The 22,690-nt window shown below is 55.1% G+C and overlaps 1 protein-coding gene across 3 annotated transcripts in view; it reads left to right on the top strand.

Annotated features, from left to right (window-relative positions):
- Positions 1 to 22,690, top strand: part of Osbpl5 (oxysterol binding protein like 5) — an 84,035-nt gene that overhangs the window by 19,696 nt on the left and 41,649 nt on the right. Inside the window, exon 1 of one of the 3 annotated variants that reach the window (XM_023710685.1) lies at positions 415 to 512. The exons of 1 other annotated variant lie outside the window; for it this stretch is intronic. In XM_023710685.1, coding sequence (XP_023566453.1) covers positions 462 to 512 — 51 coding nt within the window. In that variant the 5' untranslated portion in view covers positions 415 to 461. Of the gene's footprint in view, positions 1 to 414; positions 513 to 1,294; positions 1,469 to 22,690 lie in introns of those variants that run through there. One more of the 3 variants, XM_004627096.2, reaches the window with a different exon arrangement.

Below are 22,690 nucleotides of genomic sequence, written 5' to 3'. Positions count from 1 at the left end.
CACCAGCTACGCACCTGACAGACACCTGCCACCTGCCACTGAGCAGGCAGGTGGCACGGGCCTCCTTTCTCACATGACCACATGGTTGTTGTGGAAAGGGGGCCAAAACCGCAGACTCCATCCCCCAAGCCCACCCTGTGATCTCCTCTGGGAGTTCCATACTCTCCAAGTGCTCCTTTGACCTCTGCCTTCCACAGTATCCTCTCACGAAATCCAGCCCCTACAGCCCGCATCTTTCCCCACTTTGGCCCCTGAGACCTCTGCCTCAGGGGATAGGGGCTTGTTTTCTCCCTCAATTCCCTCAGGAGCGGCCCAGGCAACCAGTGATTCAACAGCCTCCTGCAGCCACGCCCCGCTTTGTGCAGACTTGTAGGAAAGAGCAGATCGCTGGCCCCCATCCACCCTGTCCACTATACACACCCCCTGGAGAAGGCCACAGGCATCGAGGAGGAGGTCCCACCATGGCCCTGAGCATCCTATCGAAGCACTTCTGCATTCAAAGGCCTCGCCAGGTGACTTGGGTGGGGGAAGGTTAGTCCAGGGGTAACAGGAGAGTAGGCCTGGGTGGCCACCTCTGGCCTGGCTTCTCTGCGCTCAAGTGGAGACTCCAGCTTGGCCAAGGTGAGGAGGGTAAGAGGCCAGCTGGCTGGGGGCAGAGCCCCTGGAAACTGTTCCCCAAGGTTTCACTCCAGCCCCAGGGGCCAGAAAGGAGTCTTGTGGGCAGCTAAGCACACCAGGCTCACCCCGCATGGGCATTCCATGCTCCCCAGGCATTGAGCACCCAAGGGTTCTGCAAACCACAGGACAGTGCAGACCTGACACATGACTTAGGGAGCAGCACCAGTCCTGTGGGAAGCAGCTCAAGGCCTTGCCCAGGTCTAACACTGTCCCTTCTCAGGCTCTGCTGGGAAAAGGCTCCCCACCTTCTGGAGTCCCACTTGCCTCTGGGAAGTGACAGTTGTGGGGGAGGGGCGGTTAGGAAAGGCAAGGAGAAAACCCACACTCTGGCAAGAGTGGACCTGAGGTGTGTGTACAATTGTGACCAATACACTGTCCAGCATGCCCAAATGTGAGAGCCCCACAGACTGATTGTGGCTCACCACGGCCTCTCCAATCAATCCTCTGGCCATTCTCAGGGGTATCTGCGTCCCTGTTGGGGGAGCTTGTGAGGCCCAGGGGGCGCCAGAGGGAGGGGGCGCCGAGAGGCGGAGCTCTCCTGCGAAGGTGCAAGTGCGCAGTGGGGTCCCCCTGCCGGCTCCAGCGCGCGCAGATCCGTCCGGGTTTTACGGCTGCCGCGCCTTCCTCCCTCCGCCCGCTAGCCTCCTCCCTCCGCGCTCCCTCGCTCCGCCTAACGCGGCTGGATCAGTCCTTCGGCATTTCCTGCGGCCAGGCCCGCGCAGCCAGCTGAGTCCCGGCTGCCTGCTCAGCCAGGCCCGACCTGGAGCACAGAGGGAACGCTCGCGGCACGGTAGGAACCGGGGTGGGGAGGGACCGGGAAGGCCCGAGAGGGGTCGTCGAACAGGACAGAGCGTCCAGCTAGCCGCCGGGTCCAGCTGTGGGGGTCTGGAGCTCCGCCGCAGACCCTGGGTCCCCGAGGCCTGGGGGGCAGCCCCCCAAACTCTGACAGCGCCGTGCTGGGCGTCTACTCTCAATGGTGACACCGGGAGCTTGGGCGCTGGACTGGCTGGTGGCGGGTGGGGCCCGTGTGGGAGCGGCGCGCCCAGCCCGCTCTGTGCCTGGTGGGGCTTAAAGGAACCCGGCCCAGGCGCGAGGGTAGCCAGATCTGGCTGCCACAGAGGCTGGAGGTGGAAGGGTCCGTACCCTGGCTCATCTTGCAGGCCGGGCTTGTTCAGGAGGTTCCCTCTAGATCCTGGGTCTGACATCCCAGCTTTGGGCTTGGTTTCCTCTGGGTCCACGGAGCCAGGGCTGCTTGGACTGTGGGCTCTTCAGAAGACCTCTGCACTCTGCGTCTGTCCACCTACAGTCACGCTCTCTAGGCCCCTGATCCCCTAAAAGAAAAGGAGCCTCAAGCATTGTGTGGGGGACCTGAGTCCCCACAAGGGACTTGTGTTCTTTAAGATTCCAGGGGGAAGAGGGAGGGTCCTGCCTGGGAATCCTGGGGCTCCCAGCCCCTTCCAGCCAAAGGTCCAGCCTGGGCTTCCCGGATTCCCCCTCCATCCCAGCCAGACAACTAGCCATTTCTGTCAGCAGCTGACTGAAGTTAGAGCCAGGGTGGACCCATTCCAAGATGAACAGAAACCTGCCCCTCCAAGAATAATGTGAGTGCAGCCTGCCTTTGCCACATTTGAATCCCATTTCCTTGTTATGTGGGACCTTGCTCATCCTTGAACTTGAAGGTTTTGAGAATGGCCAAGTGGGCTTGAGTGGTGACAGGCAGATCCATGGAGATGGAGGGGGGTAGGTAGTGGTGCTGACCATTCCCCTCAGCTCTGGGTGTCCGACCTGCAGATCCATTGTTGTCTGCGCATGTGAGGGAACAGGGTGGTGGGGCCTTTACCAAGGGCTCTGGATGCCAGGAGCTGAGCCCTTCTGTCTGTCTGGTCTGGCTTGCCAGGCTGTGTTTCGAGACAGTGACAGAGCAGACCGGCTGGGTGAGAATCCTCTGACCTGCAACCCTGAGCCTAGTTTCAGGGAGACTGCCGTGCTGGTGTTGCACTCCACCTGCACATGCTAGATGTCAGAGGTAGGCTTGCTCGTGCCTGGTCCTGGTCCTTCAAGGGACTGGTCCCAGCGCTTCATCTAGATGATGAACACAGCACCCATCCCCACCCCCCAGTCCCCATCGTGTTTGCCATCCAGAGAATGTCCAGAATCGATTCCTGTCCTGAAATCTAGGCTTCCTGGAAGCTTTCTGAGCTCTAGTAGTGATCTGACATGTTATCCTCGGAGAAGGGCAGAAGCAGCCTGTGACAAGCCCATGGTTTAAAGATTGTTGTCTGTCTGGCAGGTGTGTTTCGGGGACTCGTGCCCAGTGCGCACTGTGCGGTTCAGCCCCCACTTAAGTGCAAGGGGCCCACACACCACAAACAGTGGAGCGCTTATTAATGCGGGCCCCGCCCCAAGCCTGTTCATTGTTCTGGGGAAAGGTGAGTCTGAGCTTGGGGCTGTGACTGAGATACATGTAGGTTACCTCCGTGAGGCCTGAGACAGTGGGCTCTGCAGGGGCTGAGGCACGGGGTGCACAGGGCTGCGTGGAAGGGCCCTGGTCATTTGGTCATGAAGGGAACTGTCCCACCAAGGTGGATCTGGTCTGGGGTACTGGTGTCAGAAAGAAGAGCCACTGGGCGACTACAGGGTCAGCAGGGAGCTCAAGTGACCATCTTCATATGCTGGGTGGTGCAGAAGGTCAGCTGCTGGCTGTCAGTCCACAGGCCTGCTGCCTGCCTAGGATGTCCACATTCTACTGTGGCTGTCACCTAGGAAGAGTATTGGTCTTAGTGGCAGATTTGCTGCGTGACTTACTGAATCTGTTGCCGAAGGAAAGAGAATTTAAAAGCTGCATGTGAGACACCTGGCTGCTCAGGGTCCCTCAGGCCGGTGGCAGCTGGACCATGGATGGGTCACTTCTACCTTACTGGTTGCTCTTTGTGGAGATGCAGGTACAGAGAGGAGAGCTTGGGGTGGGTCAAGCCTGAAGGATTGGGACTTTGGGTCGGTTGTTCTCTAAGCACAGCAGTTTTTCCCAACTGGGTGCCTGGGAACATAGGTAGATAAGAATTTGTGCCTGTGCTGAGGTCGAAGGTAGAGGAAGTAGACACCAGCTGTGTCCTCAGGATTGTGGCTTCGGATGGGAGGGGACAAAACTGTGACTTGGATTTGGAGGTTTTTGTTCAGAGAGCGAGGTGGGGATCTACCCTCCCGGATAAGGAATGTTTTAAGACCCAGATACAGAGCTGCCTCTGGGGTCCTAAAGAACAGGACCTGCAGCTGGGATCACAGACCTGTGGGGTGGGAGTAGGAGGTTCCGTAACCAGTGTGAGAGGCTCGAGTGTGGCTTGGGCCATTATAGCCTTTACAAGGACATCCAGGTCATTGGAACAGTGTGACCAGACCCCTACTGCTGAGGACATGAGCCTTGTCAGTCACTGTAGAGAGATCTAAAATTCTGTGAGGGTCTTCACTGCAAGTCTTAGGACTACCCAGGGAGAGAGCGAAGGTTTTGCAGGCCTCCAAAGCCAGCCCCACATCTGCTCTTCCCTCCGGGCCAGCCTCCCTGTCCTCTCAATCACTCACTTGCTTTTGCCTAGGGCACCACGTTTGCCAGCTCACAGGCTTCTCCTCCTTCCTGCCCTGCCCAGTCCTTCTCTAGCTGGCAGCTAGCATGGTCTTTAAAAATATAAACCACATCATGTACCCTCCCCCCTCAGAGCCCTTTGCAGTGCACCATGGGTCTCAGGTCAAGTCCATGAGCCCTGAAAGCCCTCCTCCATGCCTTCTTCTCTTACCCAGCCCCACAGGATCAAGCCTTAGGTCCACTTTCCCTACCCCAGGGCCTATGCATTTGTTCATAGGGCCTTTCCTAGCAGCTATCACACTGGTCTGCACGAGGTGGGCTCCACTAAGTAGGTCTCAACTCAGATGTCACTTGTCTGAGTCACCCCCTGTTCTGGTCCTGAAACATCCATTCTAAAGTACTTTGTAACATGTTTTCTTCACTTAGCAGCATTTGTCTGTATCTGAAATTAACTCTACTTCATGTTTAATTGAATGTCTTAATATAAAGAAAGCATTTGGGTCAGAGCCAATCTGCTAGGGTGCTATTGTCGTCATTGTTCTCTGTTGCTCAAGTGTCTGCTCCAACCTCTGTCCCTGTGAGGCTGAGGAGAAAGCCCAAGAAGTCAGTGACAGCGCTTGCTGCCTGGATCCCCTCTCACACCTTCATGTCCAGCTCTACTGGCTCTGAGCTGTAGGAGGCAGAATGCCTGTGCCCTCTTTTCCCAGGATGGAAAGATGTATAGTGTGGGCCTCCCAGGTGATCACTTCTGCCTGAGGAATGGGGCCTGCGGAGGGACCTAGCTCAAACGACCCCTAGTACTATATTACACTGTCACCTGTGACCCAGTTGTTATGAAGCCAGGCTCGGGAAAGCTAAGGCACAACCCATGTTTAACAAGTTCAAATAGAACAAGGAAAAGGGTTTGGGGGACCTTGTCCCTGCAGGCTGCTCCTAGGACTGCTGTTGGCCCACCTCCTTGGTCCAGGGCTAGGGCAAGTCAGCCACAGTATGCTGTCCTAAATTCTGAAAGGGAGGAACTGTGGCCCCAGGGCTCTGAGCAGAGGGAAGCTCCACTTCCTCTGAGATCAGGTGGGAGTGATGCAAAGGGCCCTGGTGGCCTGTGCCTTTGTCCTTTCCCCCCTTGGCTCACAAGGTGCCCATTCTCAGAGGACTCTATTAAGGGATGCCTGCCCTGCCCCCTGCCCCCCCCTCAGCATGTAGGGAGTGCATGGCCTTACAGTCACAGTGGGATTGATTTGCTCATCTATTGGGGTGACTATGGCACTGGAGGATCCGGAGATGCCATTTATGGGACCTGGGCCTGAAGTCTGGCTTTGGTGAGAAGCATCTGCTGCTCTACCCCCATTCACTTAGGCCTCTATGAGACTCTTGCTGCCCAGCTATCAGGGTGAATATGACAGGCTCAGTTAAAGGCCAGGTATCCTTGGTTCCCATCCACTGAATTGCAGCCCTGGCTGGAGGATTTCTGGCATGCCTACTGGGGAGACCATGACAAGGGGCTGTAGGTGGGAAAGGGCCCTAGCGCTCCAGGTAGAGTTCCCAGCCCTGCCAGCAGCTTGGGGATGCTTTGCATGCGTGCCTGTTGTGTATTGTGAATGCGCCTGGAAGAACAGGAGCCTCGGATGCAGGCCTCTAGAGCAGTGTTCTGCTGGATGCAAGTTTTTTGCCTTCCACTCAAAGGCCTAAAGGGATTGCTGGGGCTTCTTAAGTCGTTCTGCTCAGTGGTCAGTGGCTAGAGCCTCTTCCCCAGGAGGCTAGAGAGGGAACCCCCCCCCCCCGGGGAGGGAGTGCTGACCAGTGGGCATGCAGAGCAAAGGACGAAAAGACTGGGTTTGGCTTTACAGTTGATGTGAAGAACTTTACCACCCCATACCCATGCAGCCCTCCCTGTGAGGAAGTCACCCAAATCCAACAGGAATCAAGCCAGCAGGGGCCAGTCCAGGGTGGGGGCAGGTGACCCTGTTCCAGAGGGAAGCCCCTGGATCCCTGCTAGCTTAGCCAGGACACTGAAGGGGACTGCTTAGCTCTGGGCTTCCTTCTATCACTCCAGTTGGCCACCATCCCAATTGCTAGAGCCACAGAGACACACCCTCTCCTTCCCCAAGTTGCCTCCATGCCTTACAACAATCCTGGGGGCTCTGGAACGTGAGAGAGGCTGACCAGGGCCAGAGCAAAGCAGGGACCAGTGGGATTGAGGCCTGGCCTGGAAAGGCTTCACCTAGGTACCAGGGCCACCAGGTAAGTACCTTTGCCTCCCATTGCCCCTTCTTAGTCTGCAACATGAATCACAGGCAGCCTGTGAGAAGTCCTAGGCATTAGGTAGTCATCAGCTGTCCTATGGGTGACTGGCAGTGCTGGGAGGTAGCTCAGTGGTAGAATGCTTGCCTAGTATGCATAAGGTCCTGGGTTTGATACCCAGCACTGCAAAAGAAAAAGATCAGTTCAAACCATATGGGTGACTGGCCTAACCCCACCCAAGGGTTTCTAGGCCCTAGCCACAAGCCCTTCAGAGCCCCATCAGGACCTGCTGGGGACCTACTTCAGTTCTTCAGCCCTCCTCTACTCCTGGCCTTGGTGTTTGTCCCAGAATGCCCTTAGCTATCTCCTGCATGCATGAACCTCCTGCTTGGGAAGAGCAGCCGGTCTGTGGGAGTAGTTAGCTTGTGCCTGGGCTCCTTGAGTCTTTGTGTTGTCACCTGCGGAGGTGGGATTGTAGCTGATGTCATCCTGTAGTGGAGCAGACCTAGTAAAGTCCTGCCTGGGATCTGGGGGAACTGAGGTGTTTCCATGTTGGGCCCCTACCTCCTGCTCTCTCCCTACTTCCTACCAGTCAGGGCCTTGTTGATTAGATCCAGAAGGTCTTAGCCCAGGCTCAGTGCTGGGACTGGGGCATCAGCATGGAAGCTCCTAGGTGAGCCACAAGTGTAGTGAGTTCCCTAGACCCCACCGAGCTTGCGGGGCACCCTGTCTCCCCAGGGAGAACTGGCCAGCAGAAGGCCCAGCAGAGTTAGGTCTGTGGGCTCTGACATTGGCGTCTTGGTTGGCACCTGCATGCTTTCCCCTGAGGCCTCTTTTCTGCAAAGTTCCTCAGCTACCCAGGGAACATGCGCTCAGGGCCATCAGCTGTTGAGGACCGTGACTGAGGATCCTTACCCCTAGGTTCACAGTGGCTCCTGTGTGAGAAGGGAGGAAAAGAGGTACCCAGAGTGACAGCACTGCCCCTCAGTCTCTTCATCTTTAAGGTTCCCCCATCCTGGCTTCTCCTCCTGACAGGAGACAGCCCAAGCAGTAGCTCCAGAGGGCAGCAGAGACCTCAGAGCCTGTTTGTTACCTGGAGCCCAGCTTCCTGAGATGGTTTATATCTTGAAGGTAGACTCCAAGATTTATGAAGAAGAAAATTTTCCACTAATTTTTAGAAGTTTGAAAGCTGCAAGACTGAGTGTTTGGAAATCTCACCCACTTTCCACCCTCCCGCTGTCACACACCCACGTAGAAGGCTGGAGAGGATTCCTTAGTGTCACTAAAGTACAATCCTCTGGATCCAGCCTCTGCGACGGCCTCCAGGTGTCAGGTCCTGGGGCAACACCTACTTCCCACAGGCTTTGTCCCCTGCTCTTAGGCAGTCCTGAGGCCAGGCCAGGGACAAGGATAGACCCAGAAAGCAGTCACCACCATGGGCAGCCAGCCTTCTGCTTATTGCCTTTGGCATCCTCTGACCTTTCGGCAGAGGAAGAGCAGCCAGCTTTGAAGGGAGCCCTCACCCACAGCCGTGCCCACGCTGGGTTTCCACTTTGGGCCTGGCTCTTGCAGGAGCATGTGGGCCTCCAGCTGCTTCGAGGCCTAGATTCTGTCTCTGAATAGCAGCAGCCATCGGAATGGGAGGTCTCACAAGAGCAGGTCCTGGGTGGCGGGCAGGCAAGACTGCCGGAGAAGGAAGGTGTTTGACTGCACAGGCTGGGAGGGTTTGGGGGTGATGATGACATCTTAACCTAGAAATGTACAGATTCAGCCCCAGCATGGAAATCTGAGGGTGAAATCAGGCCCCATCCCAGTAGGCGCTGTGGGTCACACTTGCTGGTCGGCTGGCACACTTTCATGGAGGCTTCTAGGGGAGGGGGCAAAGGGTTCCTGTTGGTGACTGGTACTCCAGGGGCAGCTGAGCGCAAGTGCATGGCTGGCTAGTTGGGTTTTTCCTTTGTCCCATCTTGAAGATCAGAGGAAATTTTTTTTTTTTTTTTTTTTTTGTGGAACCAGGGATTGAACTCAGGTCCTTGTGCTTGCCAGGCAAGCACTTATTCCACTAAGCCATCTCTCTGGCCCCAATCAGAGGAAATTGAGGCACCGAGTCCCTCACCAGGCTAGGCAGAGTCACCCTCCCCCTGTTGCCAGGACTGTGTAGTACTCACGCTGATGTGACTCAGGGCAGCCTGGGTTGGTACCATGTGGCCACTCACCTTGACTTAGCACAGGGTGCACCCTGGCTGAATATGGCCCCAACATACCTGGGGCTGCCCACCACCTGCTCCTCTCTGTCCTCACAGATGTCCTTACCTGGCCTGAAAAGCCATTCTGGCTTGATGTCTGACCTGGTGTTCATTGGTGTGTAGTGAACTCCAGACATTTGAGGAACTCAACACCCAGGCCTTGGTTCCCCTCCCTGCAGGCTCCTCATCCCACACCCCTTACCCCTCACCTTGGGGGAGCTCTATCTCTTCAGGGTAACTCTTCAGGAGCCTGACCTCATCCCTTCCCTCCCCCTTCCTTCGTTTCTTAATGGGCTGAACTCTCCCTGCCCATTAACCTGTGGCCCCAGTTCCTTCCAGTCCAGTGTGCAAATCGCTCTTCCCTTCGGCTTGGGCACTGTCTCCTGTTCTCGTTCCACTCTATCAGCTGCTGCTTCCCTTTGCTTGGCCTGGGTGTCTTTTATTATAGGCGCAGGATGCGGGATTCTTAGCCAGAATGGCACACATCCTGGGCTGTGCACAGTCCTTGTGGCAGTGCCACTCACTTCCATCCTGTGTCAGAGACCTCCCACCCTATGGGCTCCATAGAGTGACGGTCCCTCCCCATGGAGGTGGGCTCCGAAGGGAACCTTCACCCTGTGTGGCCTTGAATTCTAGCCCTCCGTTTCCTCCTCCATAAAATGGGCCATTGTCATTCTGGATGCTTAAGGGAGGGCATGAGCCAAATCTGCCAGGGCTGCAGAGCCCAGCTGGACCCCGAGCCTAAATAGAGGTGGCACCAGCTCTCAGAGTAGAGAGGGACCAGTTCCTCTCATTGATGAAAACTTTGATTGATTATTAAATACTGTGCAAGATTTACTAACGCAAGAACTCCACAACAATAACAGAAGCAATCCCAGGCTGCCAAGGCATCACCAGAGGCCTTATCAAGGTCCTCGCATTTGTGTTTGCCCTGGGTCAGAGTGAAGTAGAAGGCAGGTATTTGTGGCACTGTCCCCTGAGCCCACATCTCACTCCTTCCCCAGGGAGACGTAGTCCTAGGTTTCCAAGTGAACATTCCCAAGCATGTTTTTTATGCTTTGGCTATATATGGGTGACTCCATAAACAGTCACAGCCTCCTCTGATTGGGCAACAAATGTGTTCCATTCATGTCCTTTCTTACTGTTATCATTTTAGAGTTGCAAAGAAGTTGGAAAAACCGTATAGCACGCGGCGTTCTGCAGCTTCTTTTGTCTGTGCGGTTGCCACTGGCTATTTCTGTTTTGTTTGCTGTGTGTGCACGAATCAGTGGATTTCTATCTTGTAGAAGCACTTGCAGCTCATTTCAGTTCTGTCTCTGGAGAGAATGCTGAGGTAAGGCCCTGTTGGGGGTGTGTGTGTGTGTGTTCCCTGGAGGCTTTGTACCTGTGAATGTGAACAGGTTCTCAGATGTCACTGGTTTGAATCTTGACTATTTTTGTCCTCTTGAGAGCTCTGACTCCACCAGACTCTGAGGGTGGCTTTCAAGACCACTGAGCAGACTGCCAGTAGTGCATCCAGCCTTCCCAGGCCACCTGGGGCCCACGCTGCAGGGCGAGCAGGAAGCCACTCAGACACATCATCCTGTTTGTGCAGGGCCAGTGAGCCCCTGCCGTCACATCCCACCACTCCCTGGGCATTCTCACCAGAGGGCCACCTGTCTCCATCCTAGACACCTGGGCAGGATCCACGGGTCGAGGTATGTTAGCTGCCTCACCCACCCACCTTCTGGTGTGGTGCAGCTGAGACACCTCCAAGGATGGAAACCTTTTCTCCTGGGACAGGTGCAGGAGGGGCTGCCATTGGTCTCGGTGCTCCTTGGTTCCTTTGTGCAGATCCTTGTATCCGTGACCGTGTCCAGGCTACCCCCACCCCGTGCTGTAGAGTGAGGACTTTCCCTGAGTTCCCATGCTCCTCCCTCACCAGACAGCATCTGCAGAGCCTGACTGGGTATGTGCCATGTGATGCCCTTGGTCCTGGCGGTAGGGGTGTCTGGGGCCGCTGCTACCTCTCGGGCTGCCTGGAGACAGAGCTAGAGGAAGGGAGTGCAGTCCCAGGCCTCCCAACAGGGCCCTGCACCATCTGGGCTCTGCTCAAGGAGCCTATGCTCTCTGGGGCCCTGCCAAGATCCCAGCACAGCCGAAGGAAAGATGGAAACTTTTTCCACACAGCTGGGGCGGGCATCAGGATGGCCCTGGCCACGTGGGTCCCTCAGGAGTTTTCCCAATTTGGAACTGGGTGTCTCCCCCCCACACCGCCTGAGCTTTCAGTTGACTTAAACTGTGGCTTAGAGTGACCACAGGCAAATGAGTGTCTTCCACCCTGTTTGTTATTTTTAAACTGTGTCTAGTTCTCTGTTTGTTTGGGATCTCAGATGTACAAAGAAACGAGCTGTTTGTCTCCAGGAGGTGCCTGTCCCCCAGTGGGGGCCGTTCATTATCACAGGGAAGCAGCCATACCCCCAGGGAGCACCTGGGCCCCCAGAGTGCTTTCCTTAGGCCACAGGTGGCTGTCCCAGGCAAGGAACAATCCTGCTGAGAATCAGCGAGTCCAGTGGAAGTTTTTTGAGTCTGTCACGTGGCCCTCTCCTTGCTACCTTAGGCATAAATGGAGAAATAATACAATGCTTCTCTTGGTGACTTGGATCATTGCAACAGTTAGTTCTGATAATGAGCCACATTTTATGGAAAACCTTTTACTGATGCGTCTCTTGTAATCCTTAAAGTAACTCTGCGTAGTAGTAGTAGTAGGATTGGGTGTCATCCCTGGGGCTCAAGGTGAAGAAACCTGCCCGGAGTCACCCACCTGGAGTCACCCATTTATATGTGACATAGCAGGAGTAAGCCAGCTCCCAGGGACTGTCTACCTGGTGATGCTGCGCTGTGACACTGGGTCCCTGGGGCAAACTTGTGATCTGCAGGGCTGTTTGTCATTTGGCCCCAGACTCCTTTTCTTAAACCTTTTGTTGGAGGGGCTATCAATCATCATTTCTTTATCTTTTTTTTTTTTTTTTGGCGGAACCGGGGATTGAACTCAGGCCCTTGTGCTTGCCAGGGAAGCGCTTATTTCACTGAGTCATCTCCCCGGCCCCATCATTTCTTTATCTTAAAAACTTGTTTCTCCCTTAAGCCTACTGTTGTAAAAGAAACCAGATGAGTAGTAGGATTGTTAGGAATACACGCAAGCCAGGGGTGACTGACCGGGTGATGAAGAAGGGTGTAGGGTTGGAGTCAGAAGCAAGACTCCCAGGGTAGATGGTTGCTTTCTGTTGTCTCTTTGAGTTTCTTTCCCTTCTCAAGTTCATGACTGAGTACTGCATTGGTAGCCAAAATCCAGTGTGGACTGAGCCATTGTTTCCCTCAGTGTGTGGCAGGCGCCTGCTGGTACCCAGCCCTTACTGGGTGTGGCATGGGCACCTGCCCTGCTGGAGCTCAGCGTGAGGTTTGAGGCATGTGAGCCAGGCCTGGAGACCCTGCATGTCTAGCACAAGACAGCTGGTGAGCACAGAGAGGGACAGTGGCGATGACCTGTAGAGGCCTGGGGGGCACGGAGAGGTCTGATGAAAAGGTTTGGAGGTAGACAGGACTTGGGGCCCTAGGGATGTACCTGTAAACTTCAAGTGACAGCAAACTGGTCACCCTGCTTTGAGGCACAGTGTTCTTCTGGTCATCTGGGTAGGCAGAAGGCCCTGACTGAGATTCTTACACACATAGCCAGGGGTGACTTGACAACTAGTTCTGTGGTGGGGTGATCTTCACGAAGTATGCATCTCAGTAGCGCCGTAGCTGTGGTTTTCTGCATTTATGTTAGTTTATAATAAAAAGAGGTTTTTTTAAGGAAGTTCACAGCCCATGCTTCTGCTCTGGGTGGGATCCCAGAAGGGAAACCTGAGATAAACAAAGGCCTGCTCCACCCTCCAGCAAGGGGAACACAGGGGTGGTGGGAAGGAAGGCCACACCTTGGGCAGCTGCTGGCATTTGCAGCACACCTTGGGGATTGCTGCAGTGTCCACAGCCACCAGCACTGGCATTCTGAGACCTGCTTCTTTAAGTCACCCCACTGGCTTTTCCTTAAGTGCCTTTCTTTCTTTCTTTCTTTCTTTTTTCTTTTTTTTTTTTTACATATTTGGTACAGGGTCTCACTACACAGCTCAGACTCATAGTGACCCTCCTGTTTCAGCCACCCCAGTGCTGGGATTACAGGCATTTTTGCACCACCATTCCCTGTCTTGGTGGCCAGTTCGGCATGCCCAGGACAGGGCCAGCATGGCGTACAGTACCAGGGATCAAACCTGAGTCCTTGTGCTTGCCTAAGCAGGTGCTTAGATTGCTGAGCTATCTCCACAGCCCCTTAAATGTGTTTCTATCTCAAAGGACAAAATCTTTGCTGCAGTTTCAAATCAACACCACTTGTGATTGGTAACTATCACAATACCTGCCACTGGGCAGGTATTGGTAACTACCTGCCTTTTTAGTGGCAGGTAACTAAAAATATGCCCAGTGCCACGAAAGCTGGCTGCATCTTGGCTGTTGGAGGTCCTGCCCACTGAGCTCATTTGTCTGCTGCAGGCTTTGCCCAGCCACCCTGCCTCTGCTGCCAGAGAGAGGAGCAGGGCCCGAGGCACAATGCAGACAGGCTCTTGTCCTTTGACAGGATCAGGAAGCCAGACAGGGCACCAAAAAGGGGCTCATTCTCCCAGTGATGGGGGAGGCTGCCTGAGCCACTGGTGTCGGAAGATTAGTGACATGCACACATCCAGTCTCACTGGGGCAAAGGAGGTCTTCGGTGGCAAATCCCAGGACTGTGAGCACTGGCCCTTCTTCAGGAGTGGCCAGAGGGGACAGGCAGCTGTCTGCGCCAGGGGCTCTGCATTCAGGGGCTAGGAGAAGGTGACCCTGCTTCAAGGGTACCCAGGTGCCCAGCCCAGTGTTGTGTGTTGCCTGCAGACCCCTTCCATGCTGTGTCCTGGGCTGAGAAGTCTAGTTTTCTCTTGTGCATCTATGCCAGAATCGTATGCTCAGCTTCAGGGTCCTGGAGGGACCTGAGAGGCAACCCAAAGGCACAGCTTCACCTGCAGCCCTGGCTTTCAGGGGTTGGGCAATGGGGCAGTTTGGATGAACCCCGGATGGTATGTGGAATGTAGCTGGTGGTAAGCACAGAGCAGGTCTGCTGAATGGGGCTGTGCAGAATGGTGGCCCGACCTGGAGCTAGGGAGAGGGTGTCTACTCGTCTTTCATTGTCTTTTCCCCCTCCTAGCTCCACACCTGGTGCGTCAGTGTGCTGGGCTGCTTTAGCACATATAACTCTATTTGGGTGGCTAAGACAATAGAAGTTTATTCTCACATGTCTGGGACCAGAGGGCTGAGGTTGGGATGGGCAAGGCCTGGTTTCCTCTGGAGGCCTCGAGAATGGGCCTTCCTTCCTCTCCCAGCTTCTGGGGCTCCCAGGTCCTGTAGCTCGTGTGTGGCCTCTTCAGACCTTGTGTCTATCTTTGAGTCACCCTCTCTTCTGTGTCTCTGTCCCATTCTGTCTTTTAGAGGGATCTGAGGCACTGGATGAGGGCCACCCTGCTCCAGCATGACCTCATCTTAATTACATCTGCAGGGCTTATTCCTAAATATGGTCACATTCATAGGTCCTGGGATCAGAACTTGGACCTCTCATGTTGGTGGGAGACATGATTCGTCCATCTACACAAGAACAGGTGCTCTAGGAGTGGTCAAGCTCTTCTGCAGCTCCATAGGGGTGGGCTGAAAGGTGCGCTCCCCTCACCCAGCAGATCCAAACTGGTAGAAGGGGTGAGGCATTGGGCACTTGGGGTGATGCTTGGGATCATGGCCCCCCAGGTGTAGCATGGTGATAGGGAGAGGACTGCCTTATTTTACAGATGAGAAGCTTGAAGCCCGAGGAAGAAGGAGCCACCCCTGCTGCCTAGGCAGAGGACAAACTGGGAATGAGGGTGGATTTAAAAAGACCCATGTGTATGTGCTTCAGTGGGACTGTGTGCTTGTGGCCTGTGTGTGTGTGTGTGTGTGTGTGTGTGTGTGTGTGTGTGTGTCTGCAGAGGAGATCGTGAGTGATCAGGGTGACATAGGAGCTGCAAGGACTCTTATAGGAGCTGCACAGTTGCCTCTGTGCCCCCAGTCTGCCTGTGCCATGACTGCCCATGGCCGAGTCTATGAGAAGTGAGTTACTGCCGTGATCCAGAAGCAAGAAAGCGTGCAGGAGGCCACCTATCTCGGGGCTCACTGGGTGCTGGGCCGGGCCCAGAGCTCTGGAGACCGCATGGTTGGCCTGAACATGTGAGGCCTCATGCCTCGATTGTAGAATGAGAGTCCTCCTGGGACTTGCCTCCTCCAACAACAGAGCAGTAGAGCAGGTGACAGGGACCTGGTGAGGCCTTGAGTACCTGGTAGAACACTACTTCTGTGTGTCCAGTGAGCTGTTCCCAGGACCGACAAGGGCCATATCCAGGGCCTGCTCAAGCACTCAGTCCCAGGCCCAAGGAAGATGGAAGAACAGAGTTCTGGTTACATTGAGGATAGAGGGGACAGTACTAAGGGGACAAGCACAGCAGCCCCACCTGCCTCGCCTGTGCTGAGCATGCTGCAAGTAGGGAAACTAGAAGGGGGTGTTGTCCCCCAAGTAGCCCCCAGGCTCTGCCAGGGTCCTACTTTAGGGCCCTCAAGCAGAGAGTGGCCCCAGACATGAGGCCAGCCTGTCCCACAGGTCCTAGGAGCCAAGAGCAACTCTGCATTTGAAGCAGTGATGGGAATAGAGAACATAGAGTCCTGTCCCCATAGGGGACAGGAAGGGACTGGCTCCTGGTCTCATTGAAACCCACGTGCCTCACCTGCTCCAGTACTCAGAGCCCACGAACTCCTTTTGTCCTCAAAGTTCCTGTACCTCAGACATCTCATTGCTCACATGGGCCCAGTGGTGGTGCCACCAGGTGTGTTTCCCAGCTGTAGAAACAGCACATGCTCATGATGGGGATCAGATGAGAAAGAGACCTCTGTGGCCCATGCTGACTTGCAAGCTCACATTGATCCTGTTGGTCACAGGGCCCTGTGACTCACTTTCATCCCATCCTGTGAAAATAAATACAGACCTCACCCTGTCCATGGCCACACTTGCCGTCCCCCTGCCTGTGGACACTGGCTCCTGTAATGACACCCTCTTGTGTGTCCCTCCCACAGGTGTTAGTTATGCGAGATCCTGTCTCCAGAGGCCCATCTCTCCAGTGTGTGTTCACCATCCGCACTCCAGGGAGGCCCGTGCTGCTTGCCCTCCCTTGCTGGCTGGGCTGACACAGGCTGTGTGCTCACAGCGGGGCTGCCCAGGGTGACCTGCAGCCAAGAGCATGGAGTGACAGCCCGATGGGCAGGTTTGTTGCCAAGGACTGGCCTCAGGCTGTTGTTGACCCTGCTTGTGTGACTCATGTCAAGTCAGATAGAGCAGCAGCAGGAGCCATGCCCAGCCTGATAGCAGGCTTCCAGGGCACAGAATGAAAGGCACACGTGCTCCAGAGGGTCGCAGCTCTCTAGGGGCCTGTGCCCTCAGCGACCTGCACAGCTCTAGCAACTGACAGGGCCCGACGACTTTCACCTGGAGCAGGTACCCCATACTCCAGCCTCCTGGCCCCACAAAGGCTACTGAGGCTCAGCTGGCCCGGACCACATCCGCCTCTGCTCCTTCTGAGTGAGTCCCATAGGTACGCCCATCATCGACATGAAAGCTGAGTCCCTGGGGTCCCTGTTCCCTGGGGTCTCTGCAGGGAGGTGCACCGAAGACTTGAGTTTGCGTCAAGCCCAGCTTCTTGGTTTTGCCTTTGGGAAAACTGAAAGTGAGATGTGGTGATGTGGCTGGGTGTGGCCCCTGGGGGCAAAGCTAGGCCACTGGAGGGCCGACAAGGCTGGCCTGCGTCCTGAGCACTGGGGAGGTCTTCACAGCAGCTGCCAAGTCCCTTCTGTGCTCAGCCAAACCCCTTCTGAAAGCCCCAGCCCTGGTCAATACCAGCTGGAAGTGCAGTGAATGGGAAGTGGAGGTGTCAGTCCTCAGCCAGTCGGAGGCTTCCTGCTGCCCGTGCACCCAGCGTGTGCCCTCTTCCCTAGCTGCTCCAGAGCAGCCTTTATAAAGGCCAGCTCAGCCCCTCCAGCCCCTGGGCATCCCCAGGATCATTTCCCCTGCAGCTTCTTCCAGCCCCTGGGCCTGGCTGGGTGTCTGGCAGCAGCTCTGCCTTCCTGAAGATAGGGAGCTATCGGTTCAGTGAAAACCCTGATTGAGGAAGGACACCCAAGTCCCCAACTGCAGACACTGTCCCAGTAACCATGCCACGGGCAGAGTACCTTCCACCCCCGTGCCTCAGCCCCCCTCTGCTCAGGTGGGTCTCTGCCTGCCCTCTCTCTCTGTTCCCAGACTCCAGGGCCTCCCCCCACAACCAGCAGAGGAATCCACTAACCAGACCCCTTCCTGCTCTCCCACAGTGCATCTCTGCTGGAGTGAGCTCTGGGCCCTCTAAGGCATCTGTAGCAAAGAGCCCACCCTTCCTCCAAAGGTGTCTGGGTGGCGGCAGGTGGCGGCAGGTGGCGGCTATGACATTGTAGCTCCTCTACCCTGCTGCTCGAGAAGCAGTCTAGGAGCTCCCTGGGGAGCCTGCTTCTCTGTCTCTGCACCCCAGTGCCTGGAGAGAGGGCAGCACTAGGTGACAATGATGGGCAGGTTCCCTGGCTCCCAGGCTGAGGCCACACAGTGTCTCCTCAGTGGAAATCCTTCCTCACAGGCAGAGCCGCACCTGCCGACTGGGCTCAGAGCACGTTTGCCTATGACCCCTAGCCCTGGTGCGGGAATTTCCACGCCAACCCATGCCTCTCAGCCCACCCAGCTTCCTCTGGGATAGCCTGGGGAGTGGCATGACCTTCCCTGTGACAAGGCGAAGGAAGTGCGTGATGCTGTTTGCTGGAACGTGCCAGAGCATGACGGGCCTGTTTACGTCCAGGCTTGCTGTAGTGCTACTGCCTAAGCACGAAGCCTGGCCCTTATATATATATTTTTAATTTTTATTTTAAAGCAAAATAATCCAAAACAATATGATAGGAGAGTAACAATGGTTAATACATTGCATTATCTTTAAATTAGTTACTCGGAGTGAGAGGTACCGGCCTGTGATTATCCCAACAACATTACACGAACTATTTTTTCAATGAACTAAGAGAAATTAGTGGTATAACTTTTTTGTGTATATATATATATATATATATATATATATATATATATTTTTTTTTTTTTTTCGTTTTGCTTTCCCTTCCTTCTCTTTCTCCACTCTGCTAAACCAGTTTCTCTTTCCTTTTGAAGGTTCTTCCCATTTTACAAGACCTATTATGCATATGTTTTGGACCACATATACTTTTTCAGCTCCTTACACTAGGGAGACAGTACAGTATTTACATTTTTGTTGTTGTTACAAGGTTTTTCTACACAGCTCAGACTCTGTAGTGATCCTCCTGTCTCAGCCTTCCAGTGCTGGGATTGCAGGTGTGTGCCACCATGCCTGGTTTCGGTATCCCGCACAAGTGCACCCAGGTTTTCCAGACCGGCATGGTATGCTGTATCGGGGATCGAACTCTGGTCCTTGGGCTTTCCAGGCAGGTACTTAGACCACTGAACCATCCCCCCAGCCACGATGTTTATATATTTGCCCCTGGTTTATTCCTCAACCTTCTCATCTGTAAATCACACATATTGATGTACATGCCCTTCAGTTCCTGCTGGTTGGGGTCTGACGTATGAATCTTTGTAATGACCTTAAGAAGGCGGCCCCTGAGCGTAAGCCCCTGTTCACAGGCTTTTGAAGGAACTAGAACTGAGTCCTTGGAGGAGGACCGAGCAGGCACAGGCTGGTGCCAAGGCAGGTTAGGAGAGGAGGAAGGTGCCAAGGTGGCTGGAGGTGGTGGAGGAGCCGCTGGGTACCCACCTGACCCGTGGGAGGATACACAGGGGTGCAGCCAGGCTGGGTGTCTGGCCAGGAAGAGGAATACAGTGTAGGGTGACCTTAGGGTAACCTTACAGCTCCCCATGAGGGGTTGAAGAGTTCCCCTCACATCCGGGTCATGGACCTGTAAATGTGACCTCACTTAGAATCGGGTCTTGGCAGATGCAACTAGGAGTCCTGGAATGGGATCCTTCTGGATTTTCCTGGCAGTCCCTGAACCTGGTGGCTTCTAGGAAAAGAAGGGGGCAATCTGAACACATAAAATGCTTGTCCCCTGACCTCAGAGGCCAAGCTGGGGAGCTGCAGCCACAGTCCAGGGAAGCAGTGGGACCCTACCCCGGAGTCTATGAAGGGTATGTGGTCCCATGGGTGCTTGACTTTGGATTTCAGGTCTTCAGAAACAGAAACCAAATTTGTGTGGCTTTAAGCACGCGGTTTGTGGTCCTGTCTTGCAGCTGTCCTGGGGAAGAAATGCAGCAACCCCCACCCCCAGAGTTTAACCTCTCTCTTCAAACCTGTCAGCACCAGGCAAGGCTCTGCCCCACTGGTGTATGTGTGTGTGTGTGTGGGGGGGTGACATTGGTGATTTGGAGTCAGTTTGCTTATGGCTTGAAGAAGGAACTGTGCTTTCTGCCCACTGGCATGGGGTTCAGGGCAGCTGGTGTGGACCTGAGTAGAGTGTGATTACTCTAGGGGTGGGAGAAGCCAGCTCCCTAGAGGCAGAGGAAGAGGAGGGGCGGCAGGCTGTCAAGCCCTGGTCTCAGCAGAGCTGTGCCGAAAGCCCATCCTGAGCCCGGGGACACAGTGCCACCCAGGGACCCCTTACTACCTCAACCTAGCAGCCTCCTTGCTGCCTCTCCTGTCACCTTTTCAGCTGTCACATGCCCCTTGGGTGCATGGTAGTGCTTCTTGCTTGGAACTTGTCCTTTCAGAGCATGAGCAGTGTTTGAGTGAACAGATCAAGTTTAGGAGGCTTTCTCACCTAACCCTAGGGTCCCTTTCTCAGCCCCAGTGCCCCTGGGGATTTGGGCCTGGGAGTCTACAGACACTTCTCCATGTCTCAGTGCTGGTGACTAGTGACATAGCCAAGCAGCCTGTGGCAGTGGCCAGGTGTCCCTCACGATTCCCCATCAATCAACTGTCCTTGTTGTCCATTTAGGGGGCAGAGGTGTTATTGGGCACAAGTGTCATTTAATGTTTTTCTTTTAAGACAAAAGGTGTTAGTGGGTGTGTGGTTCTTTTTTTTCTGAACTAAAACCTCAGTGTTCAGGTTTGCAAGAAGCAAGTGAGTTTGAAGTGGTCGTTTGGTGCTCGTCTCTCAAAGATTCCCCATCACCGTTCTGGGGACTCCAGCCTCACGTTAAAGAGGGGCCTGCAGGTTTGTCCTCTCTGCAGGAGGTGATGCTCAGGGGCTCTGCTCAGCCACCCTAGTGGGCTCTGATGAGGAGGGAGGGGAGGAGGCAGAGTCCAGCAAGCAGCGTGTGTGGCTGGAGCCGCAGGGCCAGAAGTAGGCAGTGTCCCTCCAGACCTCTGGAGCTCGGCAGAGGCTAGTGAGCTCCAGGAGGAGCAAGGGTCAAGCCGTATGAGAAATACGCTGGAGTGTCCTTCAGGGTCCCCACCATAACTACTTGGCATTTGCGGTGTAGGTGTGAGATATCTACAGGTAGAGGACAGCCGTCATGACACAAGGGTGACCATTACCGCTCCCCATCATTGTCATATAAAGGCTGCTTTCTGTCCCATCCATAAGCAACCCCCTCCAGAAAGCCTCTGGGGTCCAGGCCCCCCGCATCCACTCCCAACCCCATCAGCCAGCCTGCTGGTCACATAATAAACACATTTAGCCGTTTATTCAGAGGACAGGCCCGTTTTGCTCATGGTTCCAACGTTTCAGTCCATGATCAGCTAGGCCTGTTGGCTATGGGCTCGTGCTAGGCAGCTTATCATGGCAGCAGCCTGTGGTATCATAAAGGTGCTCACCACAGGCTAGAATGAGGAGACAAGGAGAGGAAGAAGAGGGGTGGGGTCACACTGGCTCATTCCAGGACATACCTAATTACCCAGACACCTCCTACCCCACCTGCCTCCCAGCAGCGCCATCAGCTGGGACCAAGCCTTCAGTGTGCAGGCCTTTGGAGGACCCTTTGGTCAGCTGTACCATCCTCTGCCAGGGGGCCCACCTTTTCCTGGCAAGGAGAAGAGATGGGAAAGAAGCTGGTGCCCAGGGAGAGCTCTAGAGAGTGGCTCCTCAACCCTGGGGCCAGTCAGGACTTGTGCTGAGTCCCTCGCTCTGTGGGGGTGGCAGCGTGGGTGGGCCGACACTGGTATCAACATGACACATTATTACCAGAAAGCTGGGCACCTTCCTGTGAAGGAGCCAGGGAGCAGAAGGGCTGGTAGCTGGGATTGGGGGCTTACAGGCTGGCCACTGTAACCCTGAGAACCTGGTCACCCTCCTGACTTTCTCTCCTCAGTGGGCCCAGGAACCCTGTCCAACCGGAAGGACAGCTTTCCCTGCCAGCAGCGTTCATGATTTCTGACAGAACCAGTTTGCCCACAAGCCACTGAGAGGGGCAGCAGAGGCTATAACCCTGGGCTGCCTCCAGCCCCATGAGGTCACAGGACTGTCGCAGCTGGGTACCCCACAAGGTACAGCGCAGGTGTAAGTTACACATCCATCACCTCTGTTGCTAACCCCCAGAAGCTGCCTTACCCAGTCAGTCAGCAGGTGGACAGGTGTGTGCCAGCGATACAGCCTGGCGTATGTGGCCCAAGGACCCAGTAGCCATGCAGGCAGAAGCCCAGACAAGCCCTTCCCTGGTGGTGAGATGAAGTTAGGTGGGCCCAGCCATAGGGGCCCAAGGCCAATGGGCTGGAACACAGTAGGTGCTCAATGGAGTACCTTCTTGAACTGGATTGAGCTGGGATCGATGGCCTCTAGTTCACACAGTTGGGGGTGACCCATTGTGTGGTCAGGTTCTGGGTGCAAGTGTGGCTCCTCATCTTCACGGTGGGGTGGGTGGAGCTGTTCCTATCTTAGGGTGCAGAGTCCCTTCCATGCAGCTTCAGGAGGATGGACCGCATCAGTCCTCCCCATCTGATTCATTCATACAAGCCCAGAAGGACTTGGACTTAATTTTGCAGCCTGGTAGTGTAGAGCTCAGTGACAGCAAAATTGAGTCATTTTTCCCCCGTGCCTCAGTTTCCTCATCTGTAAAATGAGAGAGGGAAAGTCTGCCCTCCAGGACCCTGAGCAGTGAGTGAGGCATGTGTTGGGCTGTTGGAGAACAATGCAGGGAGGAGTGGGCGTGTGGCAGGGAGGTGGGGCTTCCCCACTGCATGGACCTGCGGCCCAGCAAACGTCTCCTGCACTGCCCAGGCCTGGTGCTCCCCCAGTGCGGACAGCCCCCTCCTCTGTGGAGGATTCCGGGGCCCAGCACCACCCAGTCTTGTGCCCTGCCTGGATGGCTCAGCTCTGATGTGTCTCAGTTACTACATCTGAAAATGGAGAGAAAGCAGGAAAATGGAGCACGTAGACTCTGGGGCTCTGTACTGCTTCCGAGACTTAGGGTTCTCCCAAGCCTGGACAGGGTGGGAGGCAGAGGGGAAAGAGGGGTGTCCTGCCTGCTGCCCAACTGCCAGTGCCTTGGGCAGGGAGGACAGAACCAGGGTGTTGGCTGCTGCGCGAAGAGCTGTTGGCTTGTGAGACTGGCCTTGAAACCCAGGCAGCAAGAGAGTTTATTTAATCCTGGGCCCACTTACATGAGAAAGCAGGACACCCAGGGGCTGTGGGGCTGGATCTGGGTGCTGGGATGGGGGTTTTTGGGACACACACCCCTACACACATACCCTTGTAGGTTTGTACAGAGGCAGCCAGTCGCAGGTGAACCTGGGTGACCAGAGCCTTGGGTGGAGCGCCCTTGCAGGGCCCAGGAGCAGCCTTGACTTGCAGCTGTGCT

This window comes from Octodon degus, unplaced genomic scaffold (genome assembly GCF_000260255.1).
Source record: "Octodon degus isolate 3935 unplaced genomic scaffold, OctDeg1.0 scaffold00018, whole genome shotgun sequence".
NCBI classification, from domain to species: Eukaryota; Metazoa; Chordata; class Mammalia; order Rodentia; family Octodontidae; genus Octodon; species Octodon degus.
Note: the sequence above shows the minus strand (reverse complement) of the source record. Positions and strands in the feature narration are given on the sequence as shown.